General features: G+C 50.3%; 1 protein-coding gene across 5 annotated transcripts in view; it reads left to right on the top strand.

The window, feature by feature from the left end:
- The window catches only part of arr (low-density lipoprotein receptor-related protein 6), a 466,849-nt gene that overhangs the window by 237,620 nt on the left and 207,667 nt on the right, over window positions 1-21,562 (top strand). For all 5 annotated transcript variants that reach the window (XM_075691044.1, XM_075691043.1, XM_075691042.1 and 2 more), the window contains one exon: window positions 18,219-18,533. In XM_075691044.1, the coding sequence (XP_075547159.1) occupies window positions 18,219-18,533 (315 nt within the window). The remainder of the gene's footprint in view (window positions 1-18,218; window positions 18,534-21,562) is intronic.

Raw genomic sequence — 21,562 nt, 5'->3', positions numbered from 1 at the left:
TGTAATCCTCGCGATTGGCTTTGAAGCTCGCAGAGCACAGCGCGTTGCGTAATGCCAGGCTCCCAAAGTTAGCTTCGCCTCGGTACATTATTGTTAGGCGGTGAAGCATAACAAGTGTGGGAAGGGGGCAATTGTCACGGGACACGGTATGTATTCCTTAATTACACATGCGTGCACCCCGTCTCCTGTTACAGTACAAGCCCTGATATGCCTAATAAGCGTACTGGCAGGCCTTCAGAGCTTTTTCAGACGTGCCTGTGGTAATTTTAGCCCTTAAAGGCAGTTAAAGACATGCATTAATTTTTTTCAGACTGCCCGTTCTTTTTTTCAATTTTATTTGCGGCCCCTCGGAAGTCCGAAAAATCAAATGTTGACTGTACAACTGACCAAGAGGATGCTTCAGATGATCCATGTGGTGAAAGCGTGGTAGAAGGAGGATGAGAACAGAAAGGACCGACGCACTGGGGAATTAACGGGAAAGGAAGGGTGCCGCCGCCTTTTTGAAAGAGCTTGAGCTAAAAAAACTAAGTGTTGACTGACGCTGAGACACAGGTGTCCCTCATCCAAACCAAAATAAACTGTTTTAAGCAGTGAAACCCAACACTGAGATGTTGTGTACGGGCTGAGAGTATGTCAGGACAGTTGAGGTTGACTTCCCAGCTGCTGAGAGAGAACCTTAGTTGTGACAAAGTTCAGGGCCTCATGTACAGATGAGCTCGCTATCAGTTGATAGAAATAGCTCATATTAAAAAATATTTACGTATGTATGCATCTCCTTTTCATTCGTATTTGAAAATGTTCGACTCAATTTGGAATGGGCTTTACCATTTCTTTCGCTGTGCATTTTACTAACGCCTTCCTTCTGTTTTCTTTTTAAATAAAATAGATATTAATCCTTACCATTCAAACTGGATTAAGTCATTTTTTTTGTTTCAGCATGCTTACTAGAGAGTGACAGCATCGGGCAACGTGGTGTCAGCCTGTCTTGACATAAAACAAAGTTCTGGCTCATTCAGGGAATTTCGCAAAGGTGCTCAGGGAAAACCTGGAAAACTCGGGGAATTTGGAAATGTCAACTTGGTAGACACCCTGTAATTACTTTCTTTAGGCGGTTGCGAAGGTCAGCGCTTATTACCGACAAATGCGCCCCAGTGTCTATAAGAGCAGATACAGAAACACCGTCGACTTGCACGTCAAAAAGGTTCAGATGAGTGGGCAACATCAGTAGAGGATTTGGCAGCGTAGGGAGCAATGCAGCATCACCTCGAGGTGCTGCATCATCTAGTTTTCTGGCTGGGAGCGGTATCCGAAGGGAGTCGGCGAAAAGGAGCGACGGGGCTATGGAGAGCGAGGTTGTCGTCGTTGGGGCGAAGGCGAACGAGAATAGGGGCGGTTCAGCGAAGGAGAATCAGTGGCGGCATTATCGGAGCGTGCGACATAGGGACGAGAAGGGCGACCTGAGGGGCGAGAGTAGTCAGTATAAGTAGACCGTGTCGGGGAACTCCAGCGACTGTGACAGTGCCGAGAAATGTGCCCGATTCGATGGCAGTGGAAACAAATGGGCTTGTCGTCAGCAGTGCACCATTCAGATGGGTTGCGGAAACGTGGTGGGCAAGAAGATGCGGGACGGGGTGGAATCGAAGAAGCCAGGCGGGTATCAGGGCGATGGGCCGAGCAGATGGTGTCAAGACCCATGTTTGCGAATTCCTGGCAAACAACTGCCTCAGGGAAACCGTGACAGCAGGTGCGTTAGAGGGGCTTGAGTCAAAGGCAGCCGGATAGGCGGCCTCGATCTCACACCGGACGATCCTGGTAACATCGGCAGTGTTGTTGGGACGAGGAGTGTCGGCACAGGAAGATGTCGCTGGGGTGTTGGGCAGACAGGCAAACTGCTGGTCAATACGTCGACTTTTAGCGAGTTCCAGGCGGCGGCACTCTTTTATAACAGCATCCACCGTCGCTACGTTGTTGCAAACGAGCAAGTTGAAGGCGTCATCGGCAATGCCTTTGAGGATGTGGGCTACCTTGTCTGACTCAGTCATGTGGGGGTCAACTTTGCGGCACAGAGCCAAGACGTCCCGAATGTACGTGACATAGGGCTCTGTTGACGTCTGCACACGGCCGGAAAGCGCCTTCTGCGCGGCAAGTTGGGGACCGTAGGGGTTGCCGAACAAGCCTCGAAGCTGTGTCTTAAGTGAATCCCAACTAGTGAGCTCATCTTCGTGCGTGCGATACCAAACTCTAGGTGTGCCACCGAAGTAAAAGATTACGTTGGCGAGCATGATAGTAGGGTCCCACCCGTTATTGCGGCTGACGTGTTCATGCAGGCTGATCCAGTCGTCGACGTGTTGCTCATCTTAGCCCGATAATACGCCTGGATCACGGGGAGCGGGGAGAGTGACGTAGGTCGTCGAAGTGGCAGCAGGTGTCGGAGGCGGCTGAGTCGAATTGTCATCGCCGGTAGCCATTAAGGAAGGCTCGACGTACCGTCCACTGCGAAGCTCCGTGACGAGGTACAGGGAACGTCCACCTCCACCAGATATGTTACATAGGGAGACGCAGACGAAAAGCTATATACAGTCGAACCCGACTATATCGAACCCGTTTACATCGAATTATTCCATATATCGAACAATTTCTGGGGTATAGTTACAGTGAGTATATATAGCAAAAATTACGCATACATCGAACAAAACTAGTAGCGACTCCCGATATATCGAACGTCAAGCGGCGGAAAGTGTCCCCGGAAGTTGGCTTTCCCTCGCGGTGACGGGAAAATCCGGCGGCGCGGCTCCATGCAACCGCTCTCCCTACGTGACCGCGCTACCTCGGAGCCGCCGACACCCCCCTACACAAAATGATCCTGGCCCGCCGCCCGCAGCGCTTGCTCAGAGAGCCAATCAGAGGCTCTTATGCCCTCGTCGTGCAAGATGGCGAAAGTGCGAGTTGTTTCGCTGCTTATCTGATTCATTGTGTGCGCTTTCTCCTGCAGTGTTGCCGTGATGAAGCGGCAGAATTTGCCTTTCGTCGTGAAGCTCGAAATCATAAACCGGGTCGAACGCGGTGACAAGTCGGATGTCCCCGCAACATACAAGATTCCGAGGTGCACTCTCGGCACAATCTTGAAGGGGGAAATTAGGGCTAAAGCGGCCTAACTCGCTACCCGGTGCCCGTAGTGCCCGTGGCGCCTGACGCGTACGCACGGCCGTGTACGAGTGGTTCATTCAAAATAGCTTCAGCCGTACCGACTTCCGCGTGCTCGGTGATGACTGTAAATTCTGATTAATGCAACGAAGCCGTTGCTGTTGTTGCCGAAGTTTGGAGCGAGCTGTCAGAATTTCCGGAAGCTGATGACGAATCAACGGTGGATGAGTTTGTGAGCGCAAATGATGGTGTCGCGACCACGGGAGAGCCCGGAAACGAAGACTACAATGCCGACATCGTGCCGAGCACAAGTGAAAATGGGCACAACGAGGAAAGCAACGACCGTCTTTGGCCCACATCCTCCGAAGTGATTGGTGCGCTCGCACTAGTCCGGTGCTTCTGCGCGAATGCGGAATGTTGTGGCCTCAGCTGCTCCGACTCCTTAGACAACGTGGCGAAGTGCGTGCTTCGCAGGCAGCGAAATTGCCCAAGCAGAAGAAAATGCAGGACTATTTCGTGCGAAACTAAGCTAGTTTCACCAATAAAGTGATTTCATAAATGGTATGTGCTTTTATGACATCCAATTATTTAGCAGGCTTATATCGAATTATGCTCTATATCGAACTGATAGGCGTTTTTTGGCGAGTTCGATATAGCCGGGTTCGACTGTACAAGTATATTTAGAAAGGAATACGCCGCACTTGGCCAAGAGGCAACAGCCCGCGCTAGCCTCCAATCGTCATCGTCGTCTTCTAACTGCTCGCCCCTTCGTCATTGTAAACACTGTTCCGTAGCAATATGAATTCAGGATGATACAAATATTTTGCATGCTTCTGGGAAATGCATATCACCGAGAGTCTACTGTGCGAATTCCAGGACACCAAAATTTTAAAGTATCAAGGAAAATTTTATGCTTTCTCTATGTTAGTAACACCTCAATATGATGAATTTGTAAGCCTGAATATCACACACATTTGCAACCTACAGAGCCAGGACAAATAAGGCTCGCCACCTTCAACAGAAGATATTCTTGGACAGTTGTGATTACAAATCTGCCCCCCCTTATTCCATTACCTGCAGTAATTAGAGCCTGCAGAAATAGTAACTACACAAATCGGCGCCATGGTCTGCCACAGTGATAGGCACTGTAGTAGCGCGACTGTCTCCTCCTAAGCCGGCGAAGAAGAGAGCATGCTAGCGCGATCGACCTTAGCGGTCGTGGTGACGGCTGCACGGGAGATCCCGTTGTACCATGTCTGGCCCGCCTAATTGAACCGTGGCCACGCGGCTACCTCTTTGCACCACCCCTCCAAATTGGTGACCCGGATGACAGAGCCCAGCCATGCCAGCGTCAACTCCCAAATTGATGATATGGATGACCACGCCTAGCCATGCCAGCGTCAACCCTCACGTTGGTGACCCAGATGACCGAGCCCAGCCATGCCAGTGTCAACCCACAAATTGGTAACCCAAATGACCGAGCCCAGCAATGCCAGCATCAAGCCCCAAATTGGTGACATGGATGACCGAGCCCAGCCATGCCAGCGTCAATTCACAAATTGGTGACCCGGATGACCAAGCCCAGCAATGCCAGCATCAACCCCCAAATTGGTGACACGGATGACCGAACCCCAGCATTGCCAGCATCAACTTGCAAATTGGTGACCCAGATGACCGAGCCCAGCCATGCCACCGCCAAACCCCAAATTGGTAACACGGATGACCGAGTCCAGCCATGCCAGCGTCAACTCACAAATTGGTGATCTGAATTACCGAGCCCAGCCATGCCAGTGCCAACCTATAAATTGGTGACTAGGACGACCGAGCCCAGCCATGCCAGCGTCAGTGCACCAACTCTACCAAGGTGAGTGATGTGGCCTCACACTGTCGGGCATATGTCCCATGGTTGTAGGGTGTCCGGGAATTCCACATCAACGTGCCAGACATCTGGTCAATTCAGCTGGACATCTACTTCCTTCTCAACAAGGTTCCACACTTCGGCTGCATTCCAGGCTTCGTTTGCCGCCCTCCGGCCCCAACTACTACGACGACTTGCGGGCAGCCGTCGTTGCTCACTTTGTCACCTTGATCGCTCAATCACAACTGCTGTCAGCATTTGAATCATGTCATTCCTTGTCTTGTCATCCCACATTGCATGTGTCCACCCATGGCCTATAGTCAGCACCTGCCTGCTCCGGTATCAGACCTCTACTTGGTTCGTGAACCTCCTCCCATTTCAACGGCAGCTGTGCGACAACTCTTTCCAAGGAATTCACTGGGCCAAACGTAAGCACTTCTGGCTATTCTACAGCCCACCGCTTTCCTTCCTTGGAAGTTCCCGTAAGCTGTCCGCTTTCCATTTGGGGGCACCTCACTCATCATCGATACAGAGGCTCTCCCACCGACTCCCCTAGGCACAAATTTCACTCTCAGGCATGGCGACGCCACAAACACAGCCTTTGCGATGCATTCAGTGAGCGCCGCAACCCTGATGCTATTGGCATTTGAGATTTCTCCGCGCCAGCCGAGCCTTCTGATGTTCTGTGCTCACATTTTCCATGGATGCATGGCCTACTGAAGTTTTACAGGAGTAGCTACGCGATCTGGTTTTTTCAGCTCGTGCATCACTGATACGTCTACATCGTGAGCGACTAACACTTGCCCTATCTCCACGCAAGTCCCGAGCTACCAGACTGTCTCCTTTTGGAGCTCCGACTTCTACAGCTCCGGGCATCTATAAGAACCTGTAGCAGGTCGCGATTTGCACTGCGGCATCACTGTGACTGCGCCTCACTCACAACCTACACTGCTGGTGCTGCCTGGTACATCTCTCTCGGACTGTGTGAACCCGACACTACCAACGACGACACCATCTGTGCACCTTAGCTGGACTTTACCAATGGACTTTATTTCAATTGCACTTCGCCCTAGAAGGGGTACCTTGTAGGGGCGCGACTATGGCCTCCAAAGTAGGCGGTGAGGATGATGGGGTCACGTGCGGGTAGCTTGAAAATAGAACACTAGCGCGCTCAACCTGAGTGGCCCCGGTGTCGGCCGCTCTTGAGATCCCACTGCACTATGGCTGGCTCGCCTAAATAAACCGTAGCTGCGGTGGCTACCTCTTCGTGCCACCTCCCACAGCACCATCAGCACTGCGAAGACCGGGAGATTGCACTGATTGCATTGTTGACCATTGGAAAACACCAGGAAAGCGATAAGATTTATGGATAGTTCTAGGCTGTGTTAATGTTACCTGATGATGCACGAGTGGTGCAGCATGTATAAATCTCAGATATGCATTTGTTGTAAGTGCTGGATGCACACCTTACTGATTATACTGGAATTATTAGTGAGCTTAGCACTACAGGTGCAATGGCACGAGGCAAATTATCAACATACTGAAGAAACAGACAGCTGCATGTTTTATGTGTCACAGTCTGTATGCACTAAAGAATCAGTGCATCGTGATCACTGTCTCTGTGCAGCATTGCATTTCGTCTCATCGCAGATGGAACTTGTTCAGATGTGTGGCGTGTAATCTCACTGTCTGTGACTGCATGTCGCAGGGTGCAGAGACTTATGGCCTGGCACACTTGCATAGTGCTAAAGGAGCCTTGAACCACATTTTATTGAAGTAGAGAGACGCATTCGAAGTTAAAATAGACTATTTCAGAAATAATTTGCTGCAGAAAGTACTTCAGTGCATTCAGCAAAAGTGGAGTTATTGACACTCAGTTTGCCTATAATCCGGTGGGCGCTAGTTGGCCGGTGCTAGTTGGAATCGGCTGGCGCAGGTAATTGGAGATCGCAGGGAGAGGCCTTCATCCTGCAGTGGACATAGTCTGCTGCTGCTGCTGCTGCTGCTGCTGCCGCCGCTGCCGCCGCCGCCGCCGCCTCCCCCACCCCCCCTTTGCGGTGCTCTTGCCCATTCTTGAATGCCTTGTACTGCAAAGGCTACGGTGGTGCAGGTCGGGCCAGATGCTCCGCCTACTGAACGTTAGCGTAGCGCATAGTTCAAATTTGATTTTGGATGTTCATGTAGACGCCACTATTTCCGATTTTTATGTTTACAGCGTGCCAAACGCGGTTGTCCACAGCTAGCTGCAATGTACTCGGTGAGCGGACTTGTTGTGGCACCCAGCAGTGGCGGCCTTAGTATCTGCACTACATATTAGACCGCAGCCACATGCTATTGTAATACCTGTGTGCAGCGTTTGCGTTTTGCACGACGGGATTGAGTGCACGCTTGTGCTCCTATAGTCCATTCTGGCCGTTCTACGTGGTTTGGACCAGCTTTGTCTAGCAATCACATTTAACATGCATGTTGAAGTGCTGTTTGATACTACACTGAGCCTGCCAAGGCGTCTTATCTAGGAGCCGCTAGGAGTGAGTGCTTGCTTGCAAGCGTTGGTGTGGTGTGATCTGAATTTTGCCGTGGTTCGAGGCTAGTCGAGTGTTAAAAATTGAAATCAGTGAGGCCCGATGGCTAACACTGATAAGCAGGGTGGCCAAAGTATAATCCCTGTGTGGGCTGTTGCATAATAGTGTCACGTGGTGGTGACGTTCAATAACACAGTAGCAATACTGTGAACGACAAAAAAGTAACTTTTATTGGGCGAACCTGTGCCCACAAAACAGGCTACACTTATAGCACAACGATAGTGGCGAACACGCTCGGCGATCGTCGAAAATCTGATCAGCGGGTCAAGGGCGTCGGCTTTTATAGAGCAGTCGTCGAATGTTCCAGATTAATCATTTGGACCCGCGTGCCTTCCACAAAGCTCTACACCATTCGCATTACGCGATGAAATCAGATAACACAAGGTTCGGCGACAACAGACTGCCGGGTAGAAGCATCGATAACTTTCCAGAAACGTCTGATGCATGCAGGCGCGTCCCTCGCTGTGCGATTACAGTTGTTAAGTGGCGAAACGTGGTTGCCCGTTAAATATAAGTACACGTGTCAATATCCCCCTCTTAAAAAAAGCATCGACCCGATGCTGCATACAAATGAAAGCAATAAAGAAAAACACCCCGTAGCAAAGAAAACAAAAAATAAGGAAGTTTGTCAGCGTCCGTAAAAGGGCTTCAGACGCACCACGTGGACCACTTCAGATCGTGTGCGGCGCCGCTGTGAATGCGAAATTCCGTCTGGCACGACCTCATAGTCCAGTGTGCCAATACGTCGGATGATCTTGTACGGTCCGAAATAGCGACGCAAAAGCTTCTCGCTCAGTCCTTGTCGGCGTATAGGGGTCCAAACCCAAACACGGTCACCGGGCTGGTACTCGACGAAGCGTCGTCGGAGGTTGTAGTGTCGGCTGTCGGTCCTCTGCTGGCTCTTGATTTGCAGGCGGGCGAGCTGTCGGGCTTCTTCGGCGCGCTGGAGATAGCTAGCGACGTCAACATTCTCTTCGTCAGTTACGTGCGGCAGCATGGCGTCAAGTGTTGTCGTTGGGTTCCTGCCGTAAACCAGCTTAAACGCCGTGATCTGTGTTGTTTCTTGCACCGCCGTGTTGTAAGCAAAGGTTACGTACGGCAGGACCGCGTCCCACGTCTTGTGTTCGACGTCGACGTACATTGCTAGCATGTCGGCGAGGGTCTTGTTCAGGCGCTCCGAGAGATCATTAGTCTGCGGATGGTAGGCCGTTGTCCTCCTGTGGCTTGTCTGGCTGTACTGCAGAATGGCTTGGGTGAGCTCTGCTGTAAAAGCCGTTCCTCTGTCTGTGATGAGGACTTCTGGGGCACCATATCGCAGCAGGATGTTCTCGACGAAAAATTTCGCTACTTCGGCTGCGTTGCCTTTCGGTAGAGCTTTAGTTTCAGCAAAGCGGGTGAGATAGTCAGTCGCCACGACGATCCACTTATTCCCGGATGTTGATATCGGAAACGGCCCCAACAAATCCATCCCAATCTGCTGGAACGGTCGGCGAGGAGGTTCGATCGGCTGTAGTAATCCTGCTGGCCTTGTCGGTGGTGTCTTGCGTCGTTGACAGTCTCGGCATGTCTTGACGTAACAGGCGACGTCGGCGGTCAGACGCGGCCTGTAATAGCTTTCCTGTATTCTCGACAGCGTCCGGGAGAATCCGAGGTGCCCAGTGGTTGGATCGTCGTGTAGGGCGTGCAGTATTTCTGGGCGCAGCGCTGATAGTACAACAAGAAGGTAGCTGGCGCGGACTGGTGAGAAGTTCTTCTTCACGAGCACGTTGTTTTGTAGCGTGAACAAAGACAACCCGCGCTTAAATGCCCTAGGGACAACGTCGGTGTTCCCTTCCAAATACTCGACGAGGCCTTTTAGCTCTGGGTCTGCTCGTTGCTGTTTAGTGAAGTCTTCCGCGCTTATTATCCCAAGGAAGGCGTCGTCATCCTCGTCGTCTTGCGGTGGGGGGTCGATGAGGGCGCGCGATAAGCAGTCGGCGTCGGAGTGTTTTCTTCCGGACTTGTATATTACCATGACGTCATATTCTTGTAGTCTGAGGCTCCACCGCGCCAGCCGTCCTGAACGGTCCTTAAGTTAGCTAGTCAACACAATGCGTGATGGTCACTGACGACTTTGAATGGCCTGCCATAGAGGTAAGGACGGAATTTAGCTATAGCCCAAATGATGGCGAGGCATTCCTTTTCAGTCGTAGAATAGTTGCTTTCCACTTTTGACAGCGACCGGCTAGCATACGATATCACCCTTTCAAGTCCTTCTTTCCTCTGGACTAGGACGGCACCGAGGCCTAGGCTACTGGCGTCAGTGTGGATTTCGGTATCGACGTCCTCGTCGAAGTGTGGAAGTACCGGTGGCGACTGCATGCGTCGTTTGAGTTCTTCAAATGCCTTGGCCTGCGGCGTTTCCCACTTGAACGCGACATCACATTTGGTTAGATGTGTTAGCGGCTCCGCGATGCGTGAGAAGTCCTTGACAAAGCGCCTATAGTAGGCACACATGCCAAGGAATCTGCGCAGTGCCTTCTTGTCGGTTGGCTGCGGGAACTTTGCGATGGCAGCTGTCTTCTGTGGGTCGGGGCGTACTCCTGATTTGCTGATCACGTGGCCTAGGAACAAAAGCTCATCGTAAGCAAAGTGGCACTTTTCCGGCTTCAGAGTGAGCCCTGATGATTTGATGGCTTCTAACACTGTCGCAAGCCGTCTAAGGTAATCGTCGAAATTTTCGGCGAAGACAACGACGTCATCCAGGTAAACAAGGCACGTCTGCCACTTCAGTCCGGCTAACACCGTGTCCATGACGCGATGAAACGTTGCAGGCGCCGAGCACAGTCCGAATGGCATGACCTTGAACTCGTAGAGGCCGTCTGGCGTGATGAAGGCAGTCTTTTCGCGATCTCTCTCGTTGACTTCTATTTGCCAGTAGCCAGACTTGAGGTCCATCGACGAGAAGTATTTAGCGTTGCAGAGCCGATCCAATGCGTCGTCTATCCGTGGAAGGGGGTACACATCCTTCTTCGTGATCTTGTTCAGTCGACGATAATCGACGCAGAAGCTTAGGGTTCCGTCCTTTTTCTTTACCAGGACTACAGGAGAGGCCCACGAGCTTTTCGACGGCTGGATGATGTCGTCGCGCAGCATTTCGTCGACTTGTTGCCTAATAGCTTCACGTTCTCGCGTCGAAACTCGGTAAGGGCTCTGGCGGAGTGGTCGAGCGCTCTCTTCGGTTATTATGCGATGCTTTGCAACTGGTGTTTGTTGAATCCTCGACGACGTCGAAAAGCAGTCTTTGTATCGTCGGAGAAGACTTCGGATCTGTTGCTGCTTACTCATAGGAAGACTTGGATTCACGTCGAAGTCTGGTTCGGGGAGAAGGCTCATCGGGGTAGATGCGGCTGAATCCGAGAGGACAAAGGCATTGCTGGTTTCCACAATTTCCTCGATGTATGCGATTGTCGTGCCCTTGTTGATGTGCTTGAACTCTTGGCTGAAGTTTGTTAGCATAACTGCCACTTGCCCTCTGTGGAGTCGAGCGATCCCTCTTGCGACGCAAATTTCACGGTCGAGCAGTAGATGTTGGTCGCCCTCGATGACGCCTTCTACGTCAGCGGGTGTTTCAGTGCCGACGGAAATGATAATGCTGGCGCGCAGCGGGATGCTCACTTGATCTTCGAGCACACTCAAGGCGTGGTGACTACGACAGCTCTCCGGCGGTATCGCTTCATCTTGTGACAGCGCTATCGATTTCGACTTCAGGTCGATGACTGCGCCATGTTGATTCAGGAAGTCCATGCCGAGAATGACGTCTCATGAACACTGTTGGAGGACAACGAAGGTGGCAGGGTAAGTCCGGTCATGAATGGTAATTCTTGCCGTGCAGATCCCAGTCGGCGTAATCGGGTGTCCTCCAGCGGTCCGAATTTGAGGGCCTTCCCATGCAGTCTTAACTTTCCTCAACTGGGCGGCGATGGGTCCACTCATGACGGAGTAATCGGCTCCTGTGTCTACTAAGGCAGTGACTGCGTGGCTGTCGAGAACCACGTCGAGGTCGGTGGTTCTTTGTCTTGCGTTGCAGTTAGGTCTCGGCGTCGGATCACGGCTGCGTCACGTTGACCTGTGGCTGGGACGTGGCGTCGTCAAGTCGTCTTTTGTCGGTGTAGTCTCGGCTTCCTGACTTCGTCGGGACGGCGGCGTGTCGTCATTAGGTCGTCGAGATGGTTTCTTCGTCGTCTTCGTCGGCGGCGGAGGATCTTCGTCAGTTCGACGAACAGCAACCGCACCTCCATCGGTTGCTGCTTTTAGTTTTCCGGATACGGGCTTGCTGACCGGCCCCGGGCTGGGCCAGTGTATGGTCGGCGCTGCGGCGACAGGTAGCGGCCTGGTGATGGCGAACGCGACGGTCGTCGAGAGCTCCACTGAGTAGCGGCGAGGTAGTCGGCGATATCGCGAGGGCGTTCACCTTGCTGCGGGCGCGGAGCATTGACGGCAAAACCTCGTAGTCCCATCTCCCGGTATGGGCATCGGCGATACACATGGCCGGCTTCTCCGCAGTGATAGCAGAGCGGACGGTGGTCGGGGGCTCGCCAAATGTCCGTCTTCCTCGCGTAGGTGCACTGGGCGACGGGTGGGCGTGCTGGCGGCGGCGGCGGCGGACGACGGAATTGCGTCGTTGCAGGGCCCTGGCGTGGTCGCGGAGGGGGACCTTGACGGCGTGCGACGGCGGCGTCAAGGTCCCGTCAAGGTAGCGATCGAAGCTACTTGAGGCTGCGACGAAGGCAGGACCTTGCGCAGTTCTTCGCGCACAGTGGCCGTGATGGTCTCTTGAAGGTCGTCCGAACTCAGTCCTTGGATGGCTTACTGCGGCGTGTGCCCCTGGCGGTTATATTGCCGGGTGCGCATCTCCAGAGTTTTCTCGATCATCGATGCCTCTGCAGAAAACTCAGCCACAGTCTTCGGTGGGTTACGAATAAGTCCGGCAAAAAGGTCTTGCTTGACGCCGCGCATCAGGAAGCGAACTTTTTTCTCCTCCGACATTTCCGGGTCGGCGTGCCGGAAAAGACGGGCCATCTCCTCCGTGAAGATCGCGATCGTCTCGTTTGGCAGCTGCACTCTGGTTTCTAGTAGAGCTTGGGCTCGCTCTTTTCGCACGACGCTTGTAAACGTGTGCAGGAAGCCGCTTCGGAACAGGTCCCACGTCGTTAAGGTGGCTTCCCGATTCTCGAGCCACGTCCTGGCGGCGTCTTCCAATGCAAAATAGACATGCCGCAGCTTGTCGTCGTTGTCCCAACTGTTAAACTTAGCGACCCTCTCATACGTCTCCAGCCAGCTTTCCGGGTCCTCAAATGTGGAACCCCGGAACGTCGGTGGCTCCCTGGGCTGCTGCAGAACTATTGGGGCTGCTCCGGCTGCCATGGGGGCTGTCTTCTTGGTCGTCTCTGGACGAACTTCTCTGACGCTCTTCTTGGTCGTCTCTGGTAGAATTCGGTGTTCCGGGGGCAGCTGCTGTAGCCGGCGGTTTGCTCGATGTTCCGGGACGGCGCTGGTGTTGTCTTTGCGGTCCGGGCTTGAATTACGGCTTGTCGGGGGCGTCCGGTACATAAACGTAAAGCACCTCCACCAGATGTCACGTGGTGGTGACGTTCAATAACACAGTAGCAATACTGTGAACGACAAAACTAACTTTTATTGGGGGAACCTGTGCCCACAAAACAGGCTACACTTATAGCACAACGATAGTGACGAACACGCTCGGCGATCGTCGAAAATCTGATCAGCGGGTCAAGCGCGTCGGCTTTTATAGAGCAGTCGTCGAATGTTCCAGATTAATCGTTTGGACCCGCGTGCCTTCCACAAAGCTCTACACCATTCGCGTTACGCGATGAAATCAGATAACACAAGGTTCGGCGACAACAGACAGCCGGGTAGAAGCATCGATAAGTTTCCAGAAACGTCGGATACATGCAGGCGCGTCCCTCGCTGTGCGATTACAGTTGTTAAGCGGCGAAACGTGGTCGCCCGTTAAATATAAGTACACGTGTCAATAGTAGGAAGAAGCGTACTGATCCAAGCCACCGCAGGGGCATCTGCGTCAGCAGGCGTTTGGTGTGTTGCGACACCACGTACCCGAGCACACGAGGGTTGGACTCTCCCGCGTGTAGCCGTGCGCGGCTTAGCCGTGTTTGGGAAAAAAGGGATCCTGGGGGTTGAGCCTATGCTGGGTGTTTGGACCTTTAAGGCCCCCCGGCGGAGGCAACACACCTCTTCGGCCTCGGCTTCACATAGACAGCGCCTCCAGACTGAGCCACCTGGAGGAAATCTGCAGTCGCCTCTTCCTGTCTCTTTCTCCTCGAATCTTTGTCTTTCTCTCTCACTTTCTGCCTTTCCTGTCTTCTTCTCCCTTCCTTTCTCCACAGCGGCAAGGGTTAACCTTGTGTGGCTATCCTACCTTGGGTACACCATATTTGGTTATAGCGACGACGTACGACTGGCGTCGTGCAGACTTGTACACAAGCTCTGCCACGTCCCCTCGTTGGGCTCCATGGTGGGCGGTCGGCGCTGTTGCCGAACATACACATTTTTCTCATGGCAGCGCAAGCCTTTATTCTCTATGATCGGCGTCTGAAAAGATGCTGCATCGAAGCAACGTTCCAGTTCTCTTTTCGGAGCAACGCTCCATCATTTCCCAAGTTCTATGTACTGCACAGCGAAAACAACGTTCCAGTGAGAAAGCTCTCTCCATTCCTAGTGGCCATGTGTCTAAAAGAAAAAATTGGACCTACATACAAAGCCTCAAAAATGTCTAGTGGGGACCTCCTCCTAGAACTAAATGACAAAGATCAAGCGCAAAAGCTCACAGAACTTACCAGTATTGGTAACGCAACAGTGACAATTTCACTGCATAGAACATTAAATACAAGCAGGGGTGTAATATTAGAGGAAGATTTTATTGGCTTAAGCGACGAAGAACTGCTGGAAGGTTTCCAGGAACAAAATGTTACCAAAGTCCAAAGAATTGTCATCCGTAGGAAGGACCAAGAAATCCCCACAAAACATGTAATACTTACCTTCGGAACAAGTGTAATGCCTACCTCGCTGGATGCAGATTATGTAATGGTAAATGTTAGAACATATATCCCAAACCCTAGACGATGTTTCAAATGCCAAAGGTTTGGACATGCTTCGCATGCATGTCGAGGACGAACTACTTGTGCTAAATGCAGCTCCAACGATCATCAAACTGACACTTGCACCTCTTCCCCACTTTGTGTTAACTGCAAGGCAGATCACCCAGCTTACTCGCGGTCGTGCCCTTGCTGGAAAAAAGAAAAAGAAGTAATTGCTCTAACTGTCAAAGAAAAAATCTCGTTCTATGAAGCCAGAAAGCGGCTATTGTACCTTCCGCGAAGAAGTTATGCCGATGTGACGCAGATGGGGGCAGCGTCACAGAGGTCTCAGGAGTCCTCCGAGACCACGCATAGTGGTCCCGCAGTGACCCCTCCCGCCCCAGTGGTGGAAGCAGCCGGCGCTGCTCCATCCTCTTCAAAGGCCCCGCAGACACCAGTCCCGCAGGGCCCTAAGATCAAGCGAACTCCAAGGCCCGAGACACGTGTCTCGGCGCCAAACTCTCGGTCCTCCAGTGCCTCAGAGAGAGCGATGGAGGTCGAAACTAAAACCCTGGTGTCATTGACCTCGAAGGACAAGCGCTCTCTCGAGCGCGGTAAGAGGGACAAAATCCCAATAACCACCCAAAATAAGAAGGCTATAACCTAAGGGTTATAGCTCTGTTGTACCTGCCTTCTTCAGATCCATGTCACCTAACATATTTCTTATCTTCCATTCACTTGTTAATATCATTTCTTACCCTTCAATTTTATAATGGCTTTTATGATTCATTGGAATTGTAGAGGTCTCTTACATAACTCAGGTGACATAAAAGACCTATTATTTAATTTCTCTCCCGTAGCATTATGCTTACAGGAAACAAACCTAGGTGCAAAGCACAAAAACATTTTAAAAGGCTTCACTGTTGTACAGCACGACCGTACTCAGGCCAACCGGCTTTCAGGTGGTGTAGCTATTGTTCTACCGAGAGGCATTGCAGCTAGAAAAGTTGTTATTAATACTCACTTAAAAGCCGTTGCTGTCACGGTTTTATCACACAAAACAATTACCATTTGTTCAATGTACATTCCACCACATGCACATTTTATTGTAAGAGATGTGGAGTTAATTTTAAACCAGCTACCTAAACCTTTTTTAATAGCGGGTTATTTTAACGCTCATAACATATTATGGGGTAGTAAATCAACTGACACCAGGGGAGAAACACTTGGAAGATTTTATCCTGACAAGCTTAATAATAATATTTGGGGTTTTACGTGCCAAAACCACTTTTTGATTATGAGGCACGCCGTAGTGAAGGACTCCGGAAATTTTGACCACCTGGGGTTCTTTAACGTGCACCTAAATCTAAGCACACGGGTGTTTTCGCATTTCGCCCCCATCGAAATGCGGACTGACAAACTTCCATATAAAGACAGTGTCAATGCGATTCGGAAGGCCTTGACGTCAAAATGGCAATGCGATTGGGACAATTGTTTAAGCAACAAGCTTCATCTAATTAAATCTGTAATTGGCGAGTGGAAATCATGCAGTCACCAGCAACGATTCTACGAGGTTGTGTCGACTTCGAATTGGACACAACACATCTGACGCACAATTTCCTTCTCCGAAAAGAAAACCCGCCATCTTGCGAAAAATGTGATGAAGCTCTTACAGTCATGCACATCTTGATAACATGTCCACACATCAATACACTGAGACGGAGGTTTTTACACAGCCTGTATAATTTGCACATTCCATTACACCCTGCCCTATTACTACCAGATGACCCCCTAGTGCCATTTCCTAACCTCTTCTACTTTTTAGAAAAAACTGGTTATTTACACCAACTATAATGTTATGCAGGTTTACCTGCCAAAACGTTCCGTTTTATTTTGTCTTGTGACTGGCGCAGCATGGCCTTAGGTACCTTTGTGCCATTAAACCCAAACTAACTAACTAACTGATCCAAGCATCCTTGTTGATTGATGCCAGCTATTGAGCAATAGCAGCCATGTATGGGAATATGCTATATATTGAAATATAGCGAACAAAAAGAGTGAGGAAAAGACTTCCATTGAAAGAGGAGTGTTTGAGAAAAAAGTGACTTTGGGCTCCCCTTGCGAGCTCTACATGCTGTGCACGACTGCAAAACATGGCTGAGAGGTTCGCAACAGACTGTGCTCTCCGCAGACTGCATTTTTTCACCCAAACCCAAGGGGTGGTTCAGAACCCCTTTAACCCTTTGAGGGTCGATTTTTTTCGCCGTATGCGACCGCCCAGGGTCGATCTTTTTGTTGCAGATTCCGATTCTTCTTAGGGACTTATTTCGAAAAAAATTTACCGTAATTCTTCTAGGGTGACTGTAAAGTGAGAAAAAAATATTTTGCATTTGTGTATATGTACTCTTCATTCATGAATAACAACAATAAAAAAAGGAAATAAATTTATAAGAATAAAAAAATTTGATGCATTTTATACACATAGTTCAAGCTCTTGAAAATGTGCACGCAAGAATATTTCGCAAGTCTCAAATGTTCCTGCTCTTACACTAATATTTACGTCCATAGCATAATCGAACTGCATAGGTGAGCGCACTCAAGAAAACTGTGGTTGTGTGCCCGTCAAAAAAGCATGTGTGACAAACTTCTGCTAATCTTCATCTTATCGCCAACCAGAGGCAATTAGTTTTTGCGGGTGTCATAAAAAACAAAAAAGAAAAGAAGCAACGGAAACGCATGCATGGCGGCATCTTTCCTATGCGCACCCCTGTGAGCACTAAACCAGCGAGAAAGAGGCGGTTGCCCTTTGAGCGATTAGTAACGAGATAGCCATCAGTTTTGTAAGCGCAAGAAGCCGAAACCATTCTCGGTACAAAACCCGAAACTCCTCCTGCGTGCCAATGCGTCATATACATCAATATTTACGTCATTGACTCTCAAAGGGTTAGCAGGTCCAAGGTCCGTAACAGCTGCGCACGTACGAGACAATGACGTCTACTTCATATGAATGCACGTCCTCAGACCTTTTGTGCAGAGACTTTCTTTGGCATAGGCAAATTTGTCAAAGTACTGCTTACAAATATAGGCAATTCCTCTTGTTGAATGTAGATTTTAATGTCAGTTTGTGTTTTCTTCGATACGGTGATGCTTCAAAATAATTAGAGATTTTTGGGGGTTCCAGGTGATTTGTGGTACCAAGATACGACTGTAGAGTGTGGAAGCAAATGCAAAGACGACGTCCGTATTGTGTGCTCCACACGTGCACTGTGCATTGGTAAAGGTTACCACACATGTGAACCGTAAACACATTTTCTTTTATATTTATTTGTTTCGATAAGAACACTCATGAAACGTGAAAACATGTCTATTAGGCATTGTGATTAGTTAGGCAAGATGCCGCACGATGTCGCTACTAGCATCTACTAACCCTGTGGTATGCAAATGCAATGGCATATACTGGACACGCTAAAACTCTCCAATATGCTGGCAAGTTGCATTCGTTGTGGTCTCGTTAGCAACGACAGTTGTTGTGTGCAGCGCATCAGCCGTGCTTTCCTCAATGGGAGCCAGCTGGAGACAGTTGTGGAGTTTGGACTGGAGCTGCCAGAGAGCCTGGCGGTAGACTGGGTGGGCCGCAACCTGTACTGGGCTGACCTGGGCCTCAAGCGTATCGAGGTGTCGCGGCTGGATGGCCGGGCACGCCGGGTGCTGCTGTGGCGAGACCTCGACGACCCCCGGGCACTTGCCCTGGAGCCCAACCTCCGATGGATGTTCTGGAGTGACTGGGGCAAGGGGCGCCGCATTGAGCGCGCTGCCCTCGACGGCAGCCAGCGCATGCATCTGCTCACTCAGGTTTGGTCTCACACGTTGCTCACCAGTTGGCAGCAGCACTTTGCAGGGTCTCAAATGAATGAAACTTGACGGTCTCTGTGCAGTCCTTCCTCTTTTAGTAAAACATGGTAAATTCTAATGTTTTCACCCCACATTTATGAATTTATGAAAATTGGATTAAACCCCATTTCTCCATGAAATGCAGGTGTTACAAAAATAATGAACACTTAGCACCGTGCGAGCAAGTTGTCGAGGTATATCATGTTAGTAATATTAGTATTATATGGCATATACTTTGCTTTCGCTCAAGTGAAAACTGGCGTGTCCAGTACAGTCCACTTACAATGATACCGCATATAATGATATATCGGTTACAGTGGAATCTCGATGATACGAATCTCGCAAGGTCACGAAAAATATTCGTATTAGCCGAAATTCGTGTCATCAAAACAATTAAAACTAGCTAAATTAAAGAGTCAGAGGTGAACTCTATCAGGTACACGTACATAAAAAGCATTTATTATTGAAGAAAAAGTCTCTAATGTCCTTCTGCTTCTTTTTCTTTGTCAGGTCAATTAGCAGACTTTGTTCAAATCCATAAAAACGCGTGCATGTGTCGTCGCTGATTTCATCCGCAGCCATAGCACGCCTCAGAACTTCGAGCGCATGCAGCGTTTCATCTGCCGGTGGTGGATCCAGCCACCGGTGGTGGCCGGTGGATGTTGCATCCAGACCTTCGCCGTCGCCCACATCTAACACAAAGAACGCGGCCCAAAGCACCGCAGCCACTCTGTCCGATGGCACGCGGCAAAGGAGGAAAAGCACAAAAGCAACAGAAGTGCCACTGCTTCAAACTCTTCGCGCCCAGTTGCGGCCTCCGCGCTGTCCAGCGTCGCGTCCGCGCCTCCGCACCAAAAGAGAGAGGGAGAAATCGTGTAACTGCGTGCTGTTCTCTTTCACTGCCGTCGGTGGGGCTCATGCTCGCGGTCGCGTCCGTCCGTGCGCTGGAATCGTGCCAACTGTGGCTTTTGCCAAGAACACTTTAAAATTTCCAAAGTGTCTTCGGTAATTTTCGTATCAACTGACGCGGGTCGAAAATTGATTCGTAACAACCGTTCTGTAGCATGTTGCAAAGTAATGGGGCTTAGCCGGGACCACAAAACATTCGTATCATCCAGAAATTCGTATTAGCCGTGATCGTATCATTGAGATTCCACTGTACAACCATGAGTCAACTCCAGAGTACCAATTTGTGCTTTTGGGCTATCAGAAAAAAATCCATATATAACGATATGTTATTCACCGCATATCGGATATAACAATTGAAATTCTGCCTTTTGGGCGGCGTTTTCCATGCAAAATAATCGTGAAATTTACGTGGCTAAGTTCCCCTTAAGGGGGGACGCGGCTTTCGCATCGCGAAAAATTTCCAAAAAAGTAAATTTTTTTAAAATCACATTTTCAATTTCTATAACCCTTTTTCTATCTGATACGCAAATATCATCACTGTAAGCCACTCATAAGTGCTCTAAAAATTCATTTTATTCGCCAAGATGGCGAAAAATCTCACGGAAATCAAGAAAGAACAGCATTTTTCAAGCCACAATATCTCCGGAATGGCGCGACCGAGCGCCACCATCGTGGTCTCGTTGGAAAGCGCATTTCTCCGTTTTCAATATTAGCGCTTCAGCTATCTCCACCATACAGAAACAAGCACACAAAAAAGAAATGATTGAAGGTCGTGCCGGAGCCTGCAATTGGCTGTGCCCGCCATGTGACTCCAGCGCGGTTCGCCATTGGTCCGGCGCTCGCATCGTCTGCTCGGCTCTTTGCAGCACACGAGTCTGGACTTCTCCACTTGCCGTAATCTTGAAGTGTCAAAACGGGCACTACGCGGACATCGCAGTAGCGTGGCTGATCCCTATGTTTGTGGACGTTTCAGACTTGCGGCTAAGCATTCCGAGCATCGGTGACGCGGACTTCGCGACCAAGATTCACGCATGGAATCCTTCGACATGCGGCTAAGCCTTTCAGCACTCATTCTTTCGGAATTCGTTACCAAGCACATTGCGCACGCAATTCTCGGACACGCGGCTAAGCATTTTGCGCATAGGGAGTCTCAGACTCTGCAATCATGCACATCGCGTGCGGAGTTCTTGGACCCCCACCTAAGCATTTTGTGCATTGGTGCCTCCGACTGAGCGACTTCAAGCGTCGACTCCTCGAGCCCGCATCGGTACGTCGGACTGCGCAAATGAGCGCATCGAGGCTCGACTCCTTGAGCCCGTGACTAGGCATTTCGTGCATCGGCACCTCGGACTGCGCGAATAAGCGCATTGAGTGTCGACTCCTTGAACCCGCGGCTAGGAATTTCGCGCATTGGCACGTCGGACAGCATAAATAAGCGCATCGAGGGTTGATTCCTCGAGCCCGCAACCAAGCACATTGTGCGTTCTCTATTATCATACTGTCACAATAGCTCGTAACAGTATCTATCATAGCACCCCTTCATAAACAAAACCCCATCATGAGCTCTGTTCACTAGGCCCCTTGGGCTGGCACAGACACCTGACTGCAGAAGTGATCAAGGCATCGTACAAAAGTACAATTCTGGAAAGCATCTAGCAGCTGCATATCTATCACTGGCTCTCTGATATTATGTTCTACAGCCATTCTCAAGTAAAGATGACTTGGGAGGCTGCTGACACTCAGAGCCTTCATTCAGTAACATGGTCAACTTTACCAAAAGAAAAAAATGCCTCGCTGTTCATACTGAAGATTGCTATCAATTGGGCAGCCTGCGGGAACATGCTGCCTGAATGCACACTGGAACTATATTCATGCCCACACAGAGTTCTGCACGTCACTTGGTTTGAAATCTAGGCACCATGCTTTGTAGCGCAGCAGCAGCAAAGAATGCCCCCCCTTTTTTTCTTTTTGTAGAAAATAAACGGGGGGGGGGGGGGGGGGGGAAGCATGCCAGACCTGAGGCCACATGTACAAGAAGCCCCACATCACAAAACACCCCAATGTCTACAGATTTGGTGCCT

This window comes from Dermacentor variabilis, chromosome 4 (assembly GCF_050947875.1).
Source record: "Dermacentor variabilis isolate Ectoservices chromosome 4, ASM5094787v1, whole genome shotgun sequence".
Taxonomy (NCBI): domain Eukaryota; kingdom Metazoa; phylum Arthropoda; class Arachnida; order Ixodida; family Ixodidae; genus Dermacentor; species Dermacentor variabilis.
The sequence above is the reverse complement of the archived record's forward strand: the minus strand, read 5'-3'. Positions and strand labels throughout refer to the sequence as shown.